The sequence below is a fragment of the Cheilinus undulatus genome, linkage group 14 (genome assembly GCF_018320785.1).
Source record: "Cheilinus undulatus linkage group 14, ASM1832078v1, whole genome shotgun sequence".
Classification (NCBI taxonomy): Eukaryota; Metazoa; Chordata; class Actinopteri; order Labriformes; family Labridae; genus Cheilinus; species Cheilinus undulatus.
The window spans coordinates 30,280,687-30,299,670 of NC_054878.1; the positions used below are offsets into that span (position 1 = coordinate 30,280,687).

An 18,984-nucleotide genomic window follows, 5' to 3' on the forward strand; every position below is an offset into this window, starting at 1 on the left:
AAAGGCCTGAAATATTTCACTCTGTGTAACAAGTCTATATAATATATGGCTTTCACTTTCAGAAAAGTGACAAAAAATATTGAATGTTTTCATGATATTCTAATTTTTTGAGATGCACCAGTATATTTACAATGTCTCTCTCAGTATTACTCTGTGCCTGGTGTAACAGAAACAAGATCAAATGGCCAGAGTGTGAAGTTTGTGTGTCAGAACATCCATCACAGCACAATGACCACAATGAAGCTTTTACAACTGAAATAATTTTATTATAATACATCAAAAACATGGACAGCGTAACACTGTGTGATTTCAGTGTCTCATTCTGGCAAAGACAAAGGTCACTGAAGATACACTCTTGATTATTTGACACCAGGTTTACACGTACAGCAGCCAACATTTGGAAGGTGTTAATGTAAGCCAGCCTTGTTGTGAGAGGAGGCCAGTTTGTGCGTTTGAGTAAAGTCTGAAGGTTGAGATCAGACCTGAGATAAAAAGCATTTGCAAATATGTGTTTAAGTTTGCAACCACCTGGTTCTGTGCAGGTTGTTATAATTCACAAATTATGCACCAATAAAGTTAAATCCTCAAGTCAACTCTGTCAAATTTGATGCAGCTGAAAACTGAAAATCTAAACTCTTGTAAGTCTGAAAACAAATATGTAACCACTCAAACTCTATGCAAGAAAAACTGAACATTATCTGCAAAAACTATTTGTTCCAGGCCAGAGTGAAGGAGGAGATTGTGAGTGTTTGGGGATTAGGTTTTTTTTTATTTTTTGGCAGTCTGGAGACGCTCGCTCACATTTTCCCAGTTAATCACATTCCAGATAGCCTTAACATAGTCCGGCCTCACATTTTTGTACTGCAGGTAGTAGGCATGCTCCCATACATCGATGCCAAGCAGGGGGATAAGACCTGAGGGCCAGAGAGATGTAACAATTACTCTGATGGTTCTCTTTCAAATGAGGACAAGATGAGATGTTTAAAACTGACCTGTAGTTCCTTGTAGGGGATCCTGGTTAGCACAAGCAGCGATACGAAGTCTTCCACTCTCCCTCTCAAAGCCTAGCCAGCCCCAGCCTGAGCCCTGCACCGCCACTGTGGCGGCAGACATCTTCTCCTTCATCTTCTGGAAGGACCCAAAGTCCCGCTTAATGGCCTCCATTAGCTCCCCTACAAAAAAGACATGAAGATCAACACAACATTGAAATCCTTTTCATGGGAGCCTTGTTTGTAAATTTACAAATATCATACCAATTGCCTTCTCTAGAAACGCTAGATCAGCCTCGAAGCAATAGCATCTGAATAGAATTTTCTTGATTGTTGCACCATTGTTACTTAATTGCTACACAAAAATAAGCATTGTCAAATACATGATTGTTAGGGACTGCTTGTTTCTTGGAAACCTCAGTGTTAGCTACTTTATTATTACACAAGCATATTTTCACATTTAAAATTTGCATTAAGTTTGCACTACCTCCTGATAGATACTGCTCTGCCTTGCCAAATGAATGCTGCTAATGTCATAGGCCTCCTATGGCATACAGGGGTTTTTAGTTCTGTATTGGTTTTATTTTTAAATTTTGTAAAAGATTGGTTTCTATGAAGTCTTAATTTGAATTCTGTACATGTTTCTGAAGGGTTTTCATTTTTGTATGGATTAACATGTATGTGGATTTGGGCGTCCAGGGGGTGTTGTTAGATATAACATGTTTCATGTCCTGTGTCTTGTAAGGTGCTACTGGATGTCTCAATTTCCCTTAGAGTGAATGAATGTATTTATATACACATGTGCAATCCCTCATCTAAGCATCTTCCTCCACTAGAGGGCAGACTGGTTACAACAACAAAAACACAGTGCTGAGAGTGACAGTAGAAGTATGTGTAGGCCTGTCTAAGGAGTGAAAGTCCTCTTTGAACATGGATCACTCATTTACTATACTGTTTGAGGTGAAACAGCTAGTTATGTTTGAGATTGGTGGGTGGTGACATAAAAAAACAGAGCAAGCTGCAAGGGCCAATCCCCCCCCCAAAAAAAAAAGAAAAAAAAGCTAAAGCAGCAAAGAGAAACACAGATGATCTAGCTCTGTTATCAACACTGACTAGAGCCATGGCCTTATCAATGCAGGCTTATGTTATATCCAAAACAAAGCCTTGTAGGGAGCAAATGTGGACATAAGTCGTCAGACATAGGACACAAAGGGCCGTTCAAAAAACCCTTCCTCCACCCTCTCCCTTAAAACCTCCCCTCTGTTTGCCTATTCTCGCAAAGGCTTCACCCCATTGAGTGCCATCCAAAACCTTGGGTATATGTGGTTAAACCCAACAACAGCAAGTCTTCACTGAGGCCAACTTACTGAACAGGCATAACAACTTTCATTGTTTGTAATTGGAGACTGTGATAAAGTTCTGGATTGTCATTCATACAACCTTCAACACATCTAAAAGTTTTATAAAAATGACATCATACAGAGGTGAAATTAAAAATCTTTATATTAAAATCTGGATCTAATTTCAAATCTTAAAAACAGTGAGTGTGTTTGATAATAAAGGGTCTTATGTTTACAAGGACTTACATAATTAAGAATCTTATCATATTTTTAAAATAATATTTATGAGTATGACTGATCAAGAAGTGTTCTGACAAAAACCCAAAGTCTTACTTTTGGATGGATGCTTGCCTTACCCTGTGGCTCTCCACCACCATTTGGAGAGAGATTTGTCCAGAAGATGGTGTGGTTAATGTGGCCTCCACCATTAAACTTCAGTGCTGGCTGGAGAGAAACCTGCGCTGTCACATCTCCTACATCCAGGCCAAAGACAAAAGGGTTAATACAATTATTTCAAATCTGATTTAAGATAGTTGCATTCATAATCAGCACATACATCAAAAACTCAGCAGGGAAATCAAATGGGGTAGTTTTACCTCTGTTTGATAGAACAGCTGATGAAAGATAGGAAATATATAAGAAGAAATTAAGGAAAAACTTGCATCTAAAAGCACCAGCATCAGGATTAGAATCTGTGACCAGTGTGCCGAGTTATGTAGCTTCTATATATGGGCACCTGCTCTACCAACTGAGCTAAACTGGCACCCAGGGAATTTTCTATCAGTGCTCTATTCATATCTCCTTAATAAGTAATTTGCTTATTGGTTTGTGCAGATTTTTGGTTGTACCTTTTGCTAGAGCCTCCTGATATTTCTCCTCTGTAACGTTAAGATTGTTGACATATGTAGCATGGTGCTTGCTGTGGTGCAGTTGCATTATCTCTGCACTGATGTGGGGCTCCAGGGCGCCATAGTCATAAGTCAGGTCAGGGAGCGTGTGCTTCTGCCTTGAAGCAGCTGCCTGGTTTATAGTTTGGCTGAGGCTGGCTGCACACCTGAAACAAAACAGAGGGGGGAAATCTTAAACCAAAGATAGCTTAGTTGAAGCTACTTTGATACTATACTAGCACAAATCAGAAATAAATGTTATCCATTTCAAATGCAAAAGTGCTACGCAGTCAATGTTGGAACATTTCTAGTTTCTAAAATGCAAAATTCAAAAAATACAAGTGAACCAACTTAGATATGCAATTAAGAAAGTGTGTAGGAAGGAGTTTAGTGTAATTTTTGGAATTAATTCCCCTCCTAAGCACCTGTCTTATGAAATAGATGTGCTACAATACAAAGATATGGGGCAGTCTGTTATTTCAAACACTTGATACTTAAGTATCAATAGTTGTGAAATCTCCAGTTTAGAAAATCCAATACAACACAAACAATCACCTGTAAGAGTATAAACTACTTGAGGTTTCCACATGTCCTAGCTGACAAATTTCACTTAAATTACACAGCATTATCCCAAAAAGACTTGCATGGGTGGGATTATCAGTTTGAGTCTCAACAGTCAGATAAACCTTGAGCAACTGGCTTCAAATGACCTAAATTTCTGGTGCTGGATAACTATGCTGTAGTTGAGTGCTTAGCTCAGAGTTTGCTGGCAATGAATAAAAGTGCATGACTACAAAAAAACCTACTATATTCAAATTAAATAAATGCGCGGCTGCACGACAGCCAAACAAAACATATAATTTGGTGCGCCACAGGCTAACCTTCATTAGCTACTAAACTAAGTTAGCATCATGCTAGCCAACAGTTAGCTCTAAATAAACAACTGTCTCAAGTTCATGAGCAATGGACGCAAGTAGGAGCAGTCTTAACTCGATTCTTTTGAGCTGTAAAGCTGGTAATAACACGATTCGATTATATGATATTAGTTTTACCTGCGTATTTGACCAACTCTGCAAAGCATGTTCATGATAGTGCTCATATGTTAGACGAGGGAGAGTAGACTCAATGGTAACTGCCCTTGAAATGTGCAATTCAGTATGACAGCGCAGAGGACCGTACCACTATGGAGAAGCGGGGGTGTTCACCAGTTTGCAAAGGAATTAATTTATGCTACAACGTCAACGTCAATTAAAGTCATGAATAATTTCATATGTATAAATGCACAGCATATAATTGCATAGTAATAAAATGTGAGACATAGCATTATGTTTCACACAAATTAGATTTTTATCACATTCCTCCTTCCTCTTTTAATCTTTCCCTGTGGTTGGTTTTTCATTGCTGAGATAAAGGGGGCAAATGAGCACACCTGAAGGAATAAGCTCATGACTTTATATTATTTAACTTTAAATTTATGTATCACCGTAGCAGCTACAGAATGGATTAGTGAATAAAGACAAAACCAATACATATTTCATCTATTTATGCATGTGGACGGTAGGATAAGATACATAATTTAAAGCAATACAACTAAGCATTGCAAAGAATCATATGACGTCTCCTCTACCAAAACGGAGACCATACCAGAGATCGTTTACACAAAGGATGACAATCACTCCTGTAGAAACCAACGCGACCCTACCACATGTGTACGATGCAAGTGGCGATCATTTTTGTTGCTGATTTGGCAACATTTGTCTCCTGCTTTGTCTGGAGGCCAAAAATGGACAGACTATGTCCGAGTCTAGCCTTTCTTATTTAAGTCCTATCTTATAGAATTAATCACCGACTAAATATGATCCACTTTCCTAGTTATATTGATTTTAAAACAGTTAACAGAATTCTTACAAGTAGCGCTAAGATGTGGCTTAACATAGAACTTTTTTTTTTTTACTTTATCTTGTTTAAAAACGGTTACTCTATAAGGGTCACCGTGTTATGCAAGTGCTTAAGCATTTTTTCTGAAAGTATCCCTTGCGTCTAAGCAATATTTTAGCATCCTGAATTCGCTGAGGAGTGAGAGGTCTTTTTTCTCTCTTCCTATCTCTGGTTTGCTCTGCAGCAAGGCGAGTGCAGCAGCCGCTCGGCCAGAGCCATTCTGTACTGCTTTCAGTGACGAAGATGATGGTGACCACGCCGAAGCGAGACGACTACATATAATTTCACAGCTACATTTCACTGTAGTTCCCAACTTTTTGCTCCTATAAGTACGACCGAAGACGATACCTTCCAGAAACATCGAAAGAAACTGGTCTGGTAAGTGTTTTCGGGGATTCAGGCCTGTTATCTGCAGCCAAGAGCCCGCTAGTTTCAGGAAAAGAAGCGCAAGGGAGGGAGTCATTTCCTTCACCGCCATTTTGTGATAACAAGGAGCTGAAAACAGAGCCAAGAATTGCACACTATATAGATGAACGCGAAAGAAATACCGTTTCATAGCTTTTTATTTTTACAGTCTTTGTTGTATTACTTGCGTATGCTAAATGTTATTAGCCCGCGAGACATAACCTTGATACCTCATTCCTGCTGCTCGCTATCCATCGTTGCCGCCTGCCACAGCAGCTAACATGAGGTTAGACAGCTCTTGTTAACTTTTATGTAGTCAGCCAGATCGTTGATTTAGTCGCAACATGCATTAACCTTCATTGACAGTCTGGAAAGACTTACATTTAAGCACAAGTGTGACATTTTATGACAAAGTGTTCGCTGCTAGTCATCGCTTTACAGCTGAAGATGATGCAGGCGCTTTGAAGCACGACACAAAGATTGGATAAGTGATGCGTTTCTTTTATATTTTCTCCTAGAGTGAACCATGACCAACGAGGAGCCTCTACCCAAGAAGGTGAGTGTATTTTCCATGTTTGGGCTTAATCGAACCCTTCATGTCTCGATAAAATCATTATTAATTTGGATTTGCATCTTAATCTAAGCAGTGTTCGCCTTTTCTCCTTGCAGGTTCGCCTCAGTGAATCTGACATGAAGACCCTCACCAGAGAAGAGCTGTGTACGAGGTAAATAACAGCCTTACAGCTGCAGATTCCTCATGCTGTGGTGAAACTTAATCTATTGAGAGTGAGCTGCTAATGTTTACATATGTTATCCTCTCAGATGGAAACAGCACGAAGCATATGTTCAGGTCCTGGAGGCAAAATATGCGGAGTTATGTTGTAAGTACATCTGCTCTTGCATAAATTTAATCCAATGCAACATGATGGACTTGAATTTTACCTTAATCAGTTCACTTGACACACTCTATCTGGTAGCTCATAAAAGGGATGCTTCTTCTAATTCTGCTCTCTTGTCTCTCTTTCCAACATCTTAGCCAATGATGTAACAGGACTAAAGGAGTCAGAGGAAAAGCTCAAACAGCAGCAGCAGGAGTCTGCACGCAGGGAGAACATCTTGGTCATGCGGCTTGCCACCAAGGAGCAGGAAATGCAAGAGTGCACAGTAAGTGTCTCTTTCTCTGCTTCCATGAGGCTTTGGATATGATTATGGAAACTGTGAACCTCATTATACACTCTTGGAAAGGGTGTTGAATGCTTCCGATTCCATGAGGAGTGTTGCAGCGAGCTGTGCTATCATTGCTCTACCCTAACAGAAGCTATGGCTGGTCTGTGGCTTCAGTTTGTCAGTTGTTTTTGACTGATTATTGGGATTTTATAAGAATATGGATAGGTTGCCTGTGGTAGCTTGCTTTGTTCAAAAACATCTTGCCTGCACTGGCTGAAATGTTATGCCATTGCTTAAGGAAAGAAAACTTAGTGTTTTCTTTAAAAAATCTGTAAAAGAACATCATAAGACTGCACCACACTGTGTTTCTATTCATTATAGTGGCATGTAGGCTAAAGGTAAGTAGGGCCAAGAAGGGCATCCTTTGCTCTTATCAGAGTGACAGCTCAGTGGATCGCCTAGTGGCTTTGCGGCAGCATGTGTCATTCATGCAGGGCAGCTGAGGTGAGCACAACACACTGTCAGGTAGATGTTAAAGGGCTTTTTAACCCGGTTGTCACTTTTACTTAACCAGTGAGCTTTTAAAAGAGTAGGAGCCTTTTTTGACTAATCTTATTAGCCAGTTGTCAGGTTTTAAGGCAAACTGCTCATGTCTTTTGCATCCAATGCAAATATAGCCAAATAAGTTGTGTGGAAATTTAGGTCATCATGAATTTGCCTGGGACAGGTGAGTGTTTGCATCATAAATTTTAAAGCGTCTGTTCTTTGTTAGATGTAAATGTCTAGTTGTTTTCAGGAAAGCTTGCACCTCTTAAAGTGTCTGATTATACTTATCAGCTGTGACAAGTCACAACGGAATACTTGTATTTTGCATTTATCAACGTATTTCTGGGTGAGATTTCTGTAGAAATTACTTAGAAAAAATGTTTCTGACTTGCGTGTGCAGGTGTTCCTTTTAAAAACACTAACAAGTTAATACAGGATGACACTTTGAAGCAATTAAACACACTTTTAATATCAAATACTCAATAGGAGAAGAATTCAAAACTACTGTGATACTAGAGATCCATTAAAGGGGGGCTAACGATACAATTATCCCTTTTGTTGTATAAGATCTTTTCTAATTTAAAACAGAAGGATCGCTCTATAGCAGTGGTTCTCAAATGGTGTGGTGCCTTCAGACAAGTTTAGGTGTGTTGTGGGAATTTGTACAACTATGCATTATTACTACAACTATACAACAACTTAAATTACTTTAACATGTTTCTAAGAGGCAGTTTTTTATGAGTGTGATGCATGGTATGCCTTGAGATTTTGGCTTGATCTTAGGTGTGCCTCAGGCAAAAGAAAGGGTTCAAAACCACTGCTCCAAAGTAATAAAAAGTGCTTTATATCAAGATTTTGAATCTAGTTGTGGTTAAAAACTGATGATGTTTCTTTTACAAAAAAACATGCAGGGGGTGCAACTTCTCTTCCTTTGATCTTTAGTGAGCTGTTTCTTTTCTCCTCGGGCTCATGTTTAAAAATATATCAGAAATTTAGATGACAAAATAATCTAATTTTAGGGAAAACTGCAGTTGTTACTCCATCCAGGGATTGGTCAGGGCACATATTATAGAAGAGTGCCCTTTAGAAGAGATGTGCTATTCTTTTCCAGTCTGTAACACTCGTTTGTTTTATCCTGCAGACCCAGATCCAGTACCTCAAGCAAGTCCAGCAGCCGAGTGCAGCCCAACTGCGGTCATCCATGGTGGACCCGGCCATCAACTTGTTTTTCCTCAAAATGAAGGCTGAACTAGAACAGACTAAAGACAAACTGGAGCAGGCCCAAAATGAACTGAGTGCCTGGAAATTTACACCTGATAGGTAAAGACAATCAAAATAACCCCCTCCCTCCAAAAAAGTCAAGACTTCCTCATGCCCCCCACCCTCACTCTCACTGCAGGCATGCAGGAACAAAGGTGGGGGGGAAGGCTGACAAATGCTGTACTCACCACGAGACTCAGACTTTAAAGAAAGCTGTTTTTGTACTCTTGCACTGTGCCAGCTACATATCACATAACCTAAAGAGAAAAGACAGTATGGTCAGGTGACACTTGTGTTTCAGCTCTCTCCCCTCACCGTCCAAGGGCCTGAAGGAGTCCGGACTGTTCCTGAAGAGGTGGTCACTCACTTCCCAACGCGGATATGCCCTCCCCGCACCCTCAGCTCAAAGCAGACAGTTCACATATTAAATAGGGGGTTACGATGGAGGGTGAGTCAGGCAGGGAGCATCCCTAGCCTAAAAACAGCAATTGAACATTTTAAAGACAATTCCCGTACTTGGTTTATAAAGACATTTAACTGTGGATTACACCACACACATACCCCCTGTAGTGTGCCTGAGAATCGTAAAGACTTTTTGGAGAGTCTAGATACATTGCAGTAGAATGAGGACAGATTTTAGGATTTAAAAGTAAGACTTTGGGGGGAAGAGACTCTAGAAATGATAAGACTGAGCGGAGCCAGATCCTCGGTCCACAGAGGGCTGAGTCATGAGGGTCCAGTCGCCTGTGTCTTTGAACATGGGCCCACTCACGGTAGAGTGTATTTACATGTTTTATTTTGTGAAATTTCTTTTTTATTGGCATTTAATTTGATCTTTTCTCTTGTTTCTCTAAAACAAACGCTTACTGCAGTGTGTGTGAACCTAGAAGCATGATTGGCTTTGATTCTTCTCCACTTGTGTGAACATTTGTACTGAAATTAAGAATTAAGCTCTGCTTAATTCTTCATTTGCACAGTGAAACACACTGCTGTAGGTGCATTGAGTCCTGTTTTGAAGATGTGTATGCAAATGTCTTTAAAAAGTCATGTTATGAGCTGATGAGACTGTATTTATTGTATCTGTATTTTTGTTAATGACCTCACAATTTTCCCCTCAGCAGTTCACATTAATGACTAATTAGGCTTTATTTACTCACCTGAGCGGCACAGATCTGAAGCCACTGCTTTTAAAGTCAAAGGTTACATACAATAATACGTAACAGGTTTGTTGTGCTGTTTTTAAAATGCAGTCACAGAGATGGGATACTGAGATCTGAGCTGTTTAGATGTTAAACAGATGTTCAGCAGCTAAAAAGCATGTCCTCCACTCACCTTAAAAAGATGTCAAATATCTGCTAATCTACTGAGATTGAACCAAATGTAGGCTGTCTTTGATCAGTTTTCTAATCTGTTTCCTCTTTGATGACTATACTTGCTTTAATAGGATACAATTGTGTGGACAGTTTCCATGACTGTTAATTTCTATTGATTACCATAAACATTTACATGGCCAGCAAGTAGTGGCTTATTCTAAACCTAATAGAAAGTCTACCTGTTCTCTTCTAAATTAGACTTTCATATTTCTTAGTGTTTTGTACTTCTTTATACAATATCTAATGTAAAAGCTACAGTTGGACTTTTGGAAGTGTTGCTAAACCTGCTGAGAAGCAAACTTTGATCTTAATGTTGAAACACTTACTCCTGTGTATTTTAATGATGATTACACAAACCCAGTGCCTGGTTATGTTGCACACGTTTGTCTTGTTGCTGCTCACAAGGTTGAGCTTTAAGCTGCAGGTGTCTTGCAGTGTGATAAACTACTATTACTGTTTGTAATTTTTTCACCTGCTTTTCTCAAAGTCAGGGATCCAGCTAGTGTGTTTGAGTTTTACAAAAAGCAGGATTGCCTCTGCAGTTTACTGTGCCCACTTGTCTTTTTTGCTCTAGATTATTTGTAAAATTTCCATGTGAAAAAGGATTCATTAGTTCCATAATAATGGTTTGGTCATTTCAGAGGGTTTTAGCTGCAGTGATGATATTGGGTTTCTGATATTTTCACTTTAATTCACTAAGACTTATGGGGTGTTAATATTTTGATTCTTAATAGAAAGTAATTTATTTCCCCAGTGTCTTTCTGACTACTATATTGCATTGGATCATAATGGATGTAATGTAAATCCTGTTGTGACCTGAGGGTATTTAGAGATGGGCAGCTTAAAGATTTACTGTTGACCTGTAACTTGATATTCAGACAGTTTGAATAGAGAAGTGGCCTTTTATACCTGTAGTGTGTGTGTCCCCTGGTTCACTATGTGATGTGAGACTTGTTTCCTTTACAGCCAAACGGGGAAGAAACTGATGGCCAAGTGTCGAATGCTGATACAGGAAAACCAGGAGTTGGGTAGGCAGCTGTCCCAAGGACGCATCGCCCAGCTGGAGGCAGAGTTGGCCCTGCAGAAGAAGTACAGCGAAGAGCTCAAGAGCAGCCAAGATGGTAAGATAACTCGTCTTATATAACTAGTTAAAATATTGTTTTGTCATTGTGTTTGTGATTTTAACATGCTATTAGATGTATGTTTAACTCTGGTCTTTCTCTGTTCCTGATGGCTGCCTCTCTCCCAGAGCTGAATGACTTTATCATCCAGCTAGATGAGGAGGTAGAAGGGATGCAAAGCACCATCCTCGCCCTGCAGCAGCAGTTAAAGGACTCTCGTCAGCAGCTGTCTCAAACTCAGGGGGCCCTAGCCGGAGCTGGGCCAAGCAGGACTTCACCCTCAGCTTCCTGCTCGTCTGCTGAACCACCCGCTCAGCCCGAGCAGGCCAACGCAATCCCTGAACCGATGGGTAAAGACTTCGGGAGGGTCTCCAATGGACCAAGCAACGGGAACTCATCCCAGAGGAGCGAGACCACTACACCCAGCCTGTACCGAGAGGTCAGCAGCACAGAGGAAGACTTTCCCATGTCCCCCATGGTTTCCAGCCCCGGTGAAGCTGAGACTAAACTGTCCAACCACTCAGAGGAGGCGTCAGGGAGTCAGACTGCTGCTGGGAGAGTGGGTGGACCTGTGGGTTTCGGGAGCCAGCTGAGCGCAGGCTACGAGAGCGTGGACTCACCGACTGGCAGCGAGACTTCATTGACTCAGCACTCGAATGACACAGACTCCACAACCGACCCCCACGAGGACAAGGCTGCCCTGGTGACCAAGGGCACCAGGACTGCAGGGTCACGGCACGCTCAGAACGGCCTAGACTCCAGTACAGGCGACAGCGCAGTTTTGTAATGTATTTTGACACCTACTGTCTATTCTTTTTTTATACAATAAACAAGGCAACAAATGCATAGTCTGTGACACAGCACTGCTGTCCAAGACGTTTTGTTTTTTCACTCGCCTTCCCATGCCTATCGTGATGCCTCAGTCACATTTGTGTTGCTAAACAGGGATATAACAGGAATGGGTTAATGTTAGATTTGAATTGAGTGGATGTATGATTTAAAAACTAGTATGGTTCATTCTGCTGTTAATTTGAGCACGTCTACGCCCTTCTCGTTTGAGCTCTTGACACTGAAATCAGGCATCTGGTGTTGTAACTCATCGTCAAGTCAGTTAAAATCACTGAATTACAGTAGCTTTGCTAAATTCAAGGTCATTTTTAGATGTTGGCCTGTGTTGGTTTTTTTAATGCAATTTTAATTTTTCATTGACAAAACATTGTGTTCAAAAGATTCAGTTGAAATGTGAGTAGTTTCTATGCGATGTTCATATTCTGACTTCAGTCCTTAATGTACTGACCAAATACAAATAAAGATTTTTAATACCACAGTGAAACTCATCCTTGCTACCCAAGAAGTATCAATATGAAAGCAATCATTTATATAACCCATTTGCTTAAACTAAGTGAATGTAATTTAAAGGCCTACAATGGAATAAATCTCTATTGAAGATAGCACTTTAGTGTGGCCTTATTTTACGGTGGGCACAACTACAGATTTGTTTTCACTTGCAACACAGACCTCTTAAAAAGCTAAGATTTTCTTTAGCACTGTTAAAGTTGTAAAAAAGGCAATGATGCATTGCTTAAAAAGGATTCAGAAGCATGAAAAGTGATAAATATAAAAACACAGGCTTTACTACTATTCATAACTGGGTGTGGATATTTTTTGTAATGTTTTGACATGTAAGTATGATGAAAACTTAAGGTACCTTTAATAAAAAAAGGGCATGATAAACTCCAGCCTCCTGTAAATTAATAGGAAGTGGCATCCTCCAAGGCGCGCGGTGGCGCTGTAGTGCTGTCAACACCAGGTAACACTTGATGATTTGTCCTCATTCAGTGCCGCTCTGACAGACGGGCAGTATCAACAGAGCATTGTGCAGTGTGGACTTTCAGGAACAACGCGTTGGCGCACACTGCACCTCTGACGGATCTTTAATCCAACAAAATGAACAACGAGCCTGTTGTCATCGTCTCTGCAGCTCGGACACCTATTGGTAAGATTTAGCTTTCCGCTAAACAACCATTTTAAACATGTTGCACTTCCTACAAAAGCAATGTGGCTTCTCACCGCCGTGTTTACGTAATCTAATGTAAAAAGAAATTATCGCGGAAGCAGTCTATTGTATATATTCGTTTAATGTTTTACAGTCATATCACAATAATTTGTCTTATTAATTTTGCAAAGTGGTGGATGTCATTTAATCAAATTCTCGGTGTGTTGCGGAGCAGTGATTGGCTCGCTAATTTGCTCAGTGTGATCTGTGAACAGTGATTGGCTGGCTGTCATAGTTCCACGTAGCACGAGCCTGCTGCCATTGGTCACCCCAAACATTCTAAAACGCGTCACAGCAGCTGGGCGTGTTTCCCATTCCTTTTCATGATACTTTTAATTTGACAACCAGGTTGCAGACTCATTATTCAGGTAATTCAACAAATAACAGCAGGATTTTACTAAATACTTTACTAAATGATAAAAATCAAACTGGGAGTCATCAAATCCAGTCTAATGGTAAACGGTTTAAAAGAGTCTGGTTTGTAGAGGAAGTGAAGATACTGCCTTTTTTTCTGAACCTAGTGCTAAATGGATACTTTACAAAATACAATAAAGCATTTCTTTTTGATTTGACAAAGCCACAAAACTGCAGATCTTAAGGACATACCCATCACCTCTAATGAAATGTCTCAGTCTCTGCATCTCAGTAATTTATCTAGTCTCAAGACAAGGTGAGTCATAGGAATAAAAAATGTATGCACCCTAAATATAATTAATCAGTTTTTCTTCGACAAATTGTGAATTTTCTATGCTGATCCTCCATGCTATAATTTTCTTCACATGAATACATAGTGGGGTCTTGAAGGGCTTAGTAACGGGCCTTGGGACCCTCCCAGGAATTTTTTTGTACTACCAAACTCTATTTTATGCATTTTGGGCATTCTACTCATATTTATCATTGAAATGATTTTGAATGAATGCAACAAATTTGATGCATACCTTTGTCTATGCCTGGAGGCCCCTCGGTGCACAAAGGGCCAGACAATTGTCTACCTCTGCCTGAAAGCCAAAACCCATTACGGGCTTATCTCTAATCAGTGCATCTGAAAGATTTAGTCTGACGCCATGATCATTTTGATAGATGCCAGTTTTAAAATTATGATTTATTTGTAAACTATAGACAACTTTTGAAAGTCATACTTAAAGCTTTATAGAATTTTTTGATCAAAGACTGTCCTGGAAGAACAAGTGGAAATAGAGCTACGGTATAAAATTATATATAAATAGATTACCATTGCAAAGTCACTTTAAGACAGGTTGGATCAAACTGTAACAGTTGGTTTAGTAAATGCCATCAAATCATTTAACATGTCAAAGGAAAAAAAAAATGTGTTTATTTCCTTACATGATGTGACCTTGCATCACCTATGGGTACTTGCAATGTCTATGCTATCTCAGAATTAGCAGCCGTTTTATAAAGATTAAAAGTTTATATACAGTGGCATTTTCTAATTGATGATTATCCACAAGCAAGCTTTATTCAGTGTGTAATGATATGGGAAAATAATTAGCTGAGCTTTTCTATAATCGTGGATAAAAGTAGGACCGCCTGTTGGCTGCCATTGTTTGTTTGGGTTAAAAGGCATAAATCTAATCCAAAATATGAAAACATGATGGCCATGGTAAATGAGTGATATTTCTGTGAATTGAACTTCCTCTGGGTCACTGATTATGGTCTTCTCTTTCTCATACAGGGTCCTTGAACGGTGCTCTGTCCACAGTCCCTGTACATGACCTGTGTTCAGTTGTGATAAAGGATGTCCTGAATCGGGCCAGTTTGAAACCAGAAGAGGTCTCTGAGGTTATCATGGGACACGTTCTAACAGCAGGTCAGAGCTCTAGAAACTAGTGAGATATAATTGTGGCAGGGGCTCTTATTTCATGGGTCTTCTTCACAGAGTCATCCTGATTCAGCTTTTGTAACTTTGCTGCTTGTTTTTTTGTCATTTGTAAGGTAATGGGCAGAATCCAGCACGTCAAGCCAGTGTTGCTGCAGGGATTCCCTACTCGGTCCCATCCTGGAGCTGTCAGATGGTGTGTGGCTCTGGGCTGAAGGCTGTGTGTCTAGGAGCTCAGTCCATCCAGACTGGAGAGTCTGCTGTAGTGGTGGCCGGGGGGATGGAGAGTATGAGCAGGGTAGGTTGTAAGAGCAACTAAGGAGAAAATTAAGTTGTAACAACATAAGATTGATGAGGGAGTAAAGTGAATATAGAGTTAAGTGTCGGGTGACACCAAGTACATTTCAGATCAATAACCTTTTTTACTCATTTGTTGATCGTATATAGATCCCCTACTGCCTATCCATTCTTGAAAAATAACATTTAAGAAGAAGGGTCATAGAATTAAACATTTTTTGGTCCTGTATCAATCATAGAATTTAGATCTTTAAATTACTTTTGGGCTAAAAAATATTAATTGACACAGTCTGATCTAAATGCTGCTGATGGGACTGAATGAATAAGAACACAACAAAATTAGGTCAGTGGGCCTCATGTAGGAGCCATTGGGATGCCGCCACCATTTTTTTCTCAAAATTTTCAAGTGGTAAGGACCTGCTCGAAGATAACATACTCTGCCTTTCTTTCAGACAAAAATAACTTTTTTAAATTTTGAGAAACAAAAGGCAGGGCAAGATTATTTAGAGCACCATTCATACACAAAGCATCCGAAGTGCTCTAATATTTAAAAATCAAACATTAATAATAAATAAAGCATTTAAAAATGGATGTTTAAAACCCATCCAAGAATGTCTCCACAAGGGTTAAGTCTCAAGGTTTGTTCCTCTTTAAAACCTCGCTTTGCTTTGCTTCAGAAAGTGTCAGAACAATAAATCTTTGTCCACTGCATGCCTTGTTGTCTTCTTCCACAGGAAAATGCTCCCATATGAAGAGTGGTGATTCGTTCATGATGTCATGTTTGTTCACCTGTTTCCCTTTAAGGCTCCTCACACAGTGCAGATGAGAGCAGGTGTGAAGATGGGCGATGCCACCCTTCAGGACTCCATGGTGGCTGATGGCCTGACAGATGCCTTCCATGGCTACCACATGGGCATCACAGGTGTGCATGGTGGAGGATATACTGTATGTAGATTGTCACAAATCTAAATGAGTATTGATTGTTTTTTTAATACAACTCCACAGCTGAGAATGTGGCGAAGCAGTGGGCCGTCAGTCGACAGGAGCAGGATCAGTTTTCTGTCCGGTCCCAGAATAAAGCAGAAGCTGCACAGAAAGCAGGACACTTCGACCAAGAGATTGTCCCAGTCATTGTTCCATCGAGAAAAGGCGAGGAGCTGCTCTGTGATTTTTTTTTAATGTAACATCTGTTTTGAACTAACAGTTTCATCTGTCCAATGTCTGACATCTTCAGGTCCAGTGGAGGTGAAGGTGGACGAGTTTCCTCGTCATGGCAGCAACATAGACAGCATGTCCAAACTCAGACCCTGCTTCATCAAGGACAGCAGTGGAACTGTCACTGCAGGAAATGCCTCAGGTTTGAGCCTCAGAAATAAGAGATTTATAGCAAGGGTTGAGCCTCTCTTATCACATGCTCATGTGTTTTTTGCACTGTAGGTATTAATGATGGAGCAGCTGCAACTGTTCTCATGAGTCAATCAGAAGCTGCGAGGAGGGGAATTAAACCCATGGCTAGAATCAGATCATGGGCTCAAGCTGGCCTTGACCCGTCCATCATGGGAACTGGACCAATACCAGCCATCACGAAAGCGGTGAGCACCTAGAATCACATAAATGTTGAAGTAAATGCTGAAATGCTTGCTTTTTCATTTTTCTGTCTTTTTCTTTGATAGGTTGAGAAAGCAGGCTGGAAGCTGGACCAAGTTGACCTTTTTGAGATCAATGAGGCATTTGCTGCTCAGTCCATTGCTGTAGTTAAAGAGCTGGGGCTGGATGCAGACAAGGTAAAGTCAAGATTTCATGTCCAAATTCCATCTTTTATGTGTTTAAATCCAACTGTGCACACACTCATGTTCTTCTTTTCCCAGGTGAATGTGAGCGGAGGTGCCATTTCTCTGGGTCACCCCATCGGCATGTCCGGCTGCAGAATCCTGGTGACTTTACTGCACGCTCTGCAGAGGACTGGAGGCCATAAGGGAGTGGCGTCTCTCTGCATTGGAGGCGGAATGGGCATTGCCATGTGTGTGGAGAGAGATTGAGATGGACTTTACTTAAATCTTTGTTATCTGATAAGGGAAACAATGTTAATGCTGCAGGACTTGATTTGAAACGGTTTACCAAGGGTCTTTGAATCACTGTACTTGAGGTGAAAATTAACCAAGTGTTTGTTAATTGTTGGAAGTTGTCCAACATAAGCTTGATGCTCTCACTGTGAAGTCATCCTACATAATTTTTCCTCAGGTTTTAGCTAAGTAGCATGTAAATCAATTTAAAAGGTTGTGTAGATAAATAACTGTAATGATGACAGCTTTAATGTAAACCAGTAGCTCTTAAATTAGTTTCTTGCAGCCGTGGGGATGTACCCTGAAGCAAGATTAAAAAGTAGAGAGGTCTGCTGAGCCTAAAGCTGGCTCTCTTTTAATCTGGCTAGATTGCCATAGTAGCTAACTCTAAACTATTAAGTTGTGGCTTAAAATCAGCATCAAAGTCTATCTTAGGCTGATTATGGCAATTTAGATCATGATTTTACAGTTTTACGAAGCCATGCAGTTACATTTCCATACAGGCTTACTATATGCTTCACGTTGTGGACCTTGCATATTCAATTAACGTAAATCTACCTTACCTCCAGTCTTTCTCCTCTTGTTTTCATGTCAAAGTCACACTTAAAATTTCAGCAGGTTGACCCCAGGAAAGTTCATTTACATGGCTGATTCAGGACACTGATATAATTGATGCATTTTTTTGAAATCTTGTGTTAAACCAATTCAGTCATTTACTTAAATTTGGCCAATATTTCAACAAATTCTTTTATAGCATGAAAGTTTACTTAATTACAGTTCCTAATTATTCAGCTGAAATGTAGTACACCATTGTTTGAGTTGTAATGTGAGTCGAATTAAACAAGAAGATGGCAAAATTAAATAATCTGGCTTAATAGTACATGAGTTACCTGCAGCCTCCTGTGCAGCAGGGGTATTATACTATGTATTTGTCACAAGGCTTTATGATTTAATCGGCGGCGCGGTGGTTAGCAATGTTGCCTCACAGCAAGAAGGTTGCTGGTTCGCTTCCCGGTCAGTTTGCATGTTCTCCCTGTGCAGACGTTGGTTCTCTCCGGGTACAAAAAACATGCACATTAGGTTAACTGATCACTCTAAGTCGGCCGTAGGTGTGAATGTGAGTGTGCCTGGTTGTCTGTCTCTATGTGTCAGCCCTGCAATTGACTGGCGACCAGTCCAGGTTGTACCCCACCTCTCGCCCGATGACAGCTGGGATAGGCTCCAGCCACCCCGACCCAGAACAGAATAAGGGGTATAGAAAATGGATGGATGGCTTTATGATTTCCTTTTGATAGAACTACATAGCCCGAGGCAGAACGTCTGAGTTAACATATTTAAAAACTAGCTTTGTGATACCATAAATGACCCAGCCTGCTCAAGGAGAACCTGGGTATGTTGAACTTGCTTTTTGGTACACCCCTCTGGTGTAAGATACACTAAATAGTCACTTTACTCGAGTTAGTTGTTTTTCCTGCTCTTAGTGAGAGAGCAGATAAAATCCAACGCTTAATATGCAAAGGTAAAGCCTCACTGTTGCCCAGTATAGAAAATAGTTTTTGGTATAGCTATTTGTTTCAGGCTTGTAGTTTATGCTGTTGTGGAAACTAAAACATTCCTCCATCTGTGATCTGACAGCAGCCTTTCATACAGCTAAGTGCCATAAGGTTAAGTATGCCAGCCTTCTCTAACCTCATGCTTCCTGTAC

The 18,984-nt window shown here is 40.3% G+C and overlaps 3 protein-coding genes across 3 annotated transcripts; 2 read left to right on the top strand and 1 right to left on the bottom strand.

Annotated features, from left to right (window-relative positions):
• Window positions 1-244: 244 nt before the first annotated feature.
• sod2 (superoxide dismutase 2, mitochondrial) lies at window positions 245-4,387 on the bottom strand. Its single transcript, XM_041806151.1, has 5 exons — window positions 4,269-4,387; window positions 3,178-3,383; window positions 2,686-2,802; window positions 993-1,172; window positions 245-914 (listed from the first exon to the last, which is right to left on the bottom strand). The coding sequence occupies exons 1-5, from the start codon at window positions 4,313-4,315 to the stop codon at window positions 769-771; spliced, it is 696 nt and encodes a 231-aa protein (XP_041662085.1). The 5' UTR covers window positions 4,316-4,387; the 3' UTR covers window positions 245-768.
• Window positions 4,388-5,335: 948 nt separating this feature from the next.
• Window positions 5,336-12,351, top strand: LOC121521443 (WT1 associated protein). The gene is made up of 8 exons (XM_041805441.1): window positions 5,336-5,532; window positions 6,078-6,115; window positions 6,229-6,284; window positions 6,382-6,440; window positions 6,596-6,723; window positions 8,414-8,592; window positions 10,872-11,026; window positions 11,155-12,351. Exons 2-8 carry the CDS (start codon window positions 6,086-6,088, stop codon window positions 11,811-11,813), a joined length of 1,266 nt encoding a protein of 421 aa, XP_041661375.1. The 5' UTR covers window positions 5,336-5,532; window positions 6,078-6,085; the 3' UTR covers window positions 11,814-12,351.
• Window positions 12,352-12,882: 531 nt separating this feature from the next.
• Window positions 12,883-18,370, top strand: acat2 (acetyl-CoA acetyltransferase 2). The gene is made up of 9 exons (XM_041804738.1): window positions 12,883-13,022; window positions 14,776-14,910; window positions 15,036-15,217; window positions 16,021-16,138; window positions 16,222-16,365; window positions 16,451-16,573; window positions 16,654-16,808; window positions 16,890-17,000; window positions 17,085-18,370. The coding sequence occupies exons 1-9, from the start codon at window positions 12,974-12,976 to the stop codon at window positions 17,253-17,255; spliced, it is 1,188 nt and encodes a 395-aa protein (XP_041660672.1). The 5' UTR covers window positions 12,883-12,973; the 3' UTR covers window positions 17,256-18,370.
• The last annotated feature ends 614 nt before the right edge of the window (window positions 18,371-18,984 follow it).

Coding starts and splice junctions, on each gene's coding strand:
- LOC121521443 (XM_041805441.1), top strand. CDS start 6,086: ATGACCAACGAGGAGCCTCTACCCAAGAAG. Junction 6,285..6,381: donor AGAGAAGAGCTGTGTACGAG/GTAAATAACAGC, acceptor TTATCCTCTCAG/ATGGAAACAGCACGAAGCAT. Junction 6,724..8,413: donor AGGAAATGCAAGAGTGCACA/GTAAGTGTCTCT, acceptor TTTATCCTGCAG/ACCCAGATCCAGTACCTCAA.
- sod2 (XM_041806151.1), bottom strand. CDS start 4,315: ATGAGCACTATCATGAACATGCTTTGCAGAGTTGGTCAAATACGCAG. Junction 3,384..4,268: donor AGAGTTGGTCAAATACGCAG/GTAAAACTAATA, acceptor GTTTTGTTTCAG/GTGTGCAGCCAGCCTCAGCC. Junction 2,803..3,177: donor TCAGGAGGCTCTAGCAAAAG/GTACAACCAAAA, acceptor GCCTGGATGTAG/GAGATGTGACAGCGCAGGTT.
- acat2 (XM_041804738.1), top strand. CDS start 12,974: ATGAACAACGAGCCTGTTGTCATCGTCTCTGCAGCTCGGACACCTATT. Junction 14,911..15,035: donor GGGACACGTTCTAACAGCAG/GTCAGAGCTCTA, acceptor GTCATTTGTAAG/GTAATGGGCAGAATCCAGCA. Junction 15,218..16,020: donor GGATGGAGAGTATGAGCAGG/GTAGGTTGTAAG, acceptor TTTCCCTTTAAG/GCTCCTCACACAGTGCAGAT.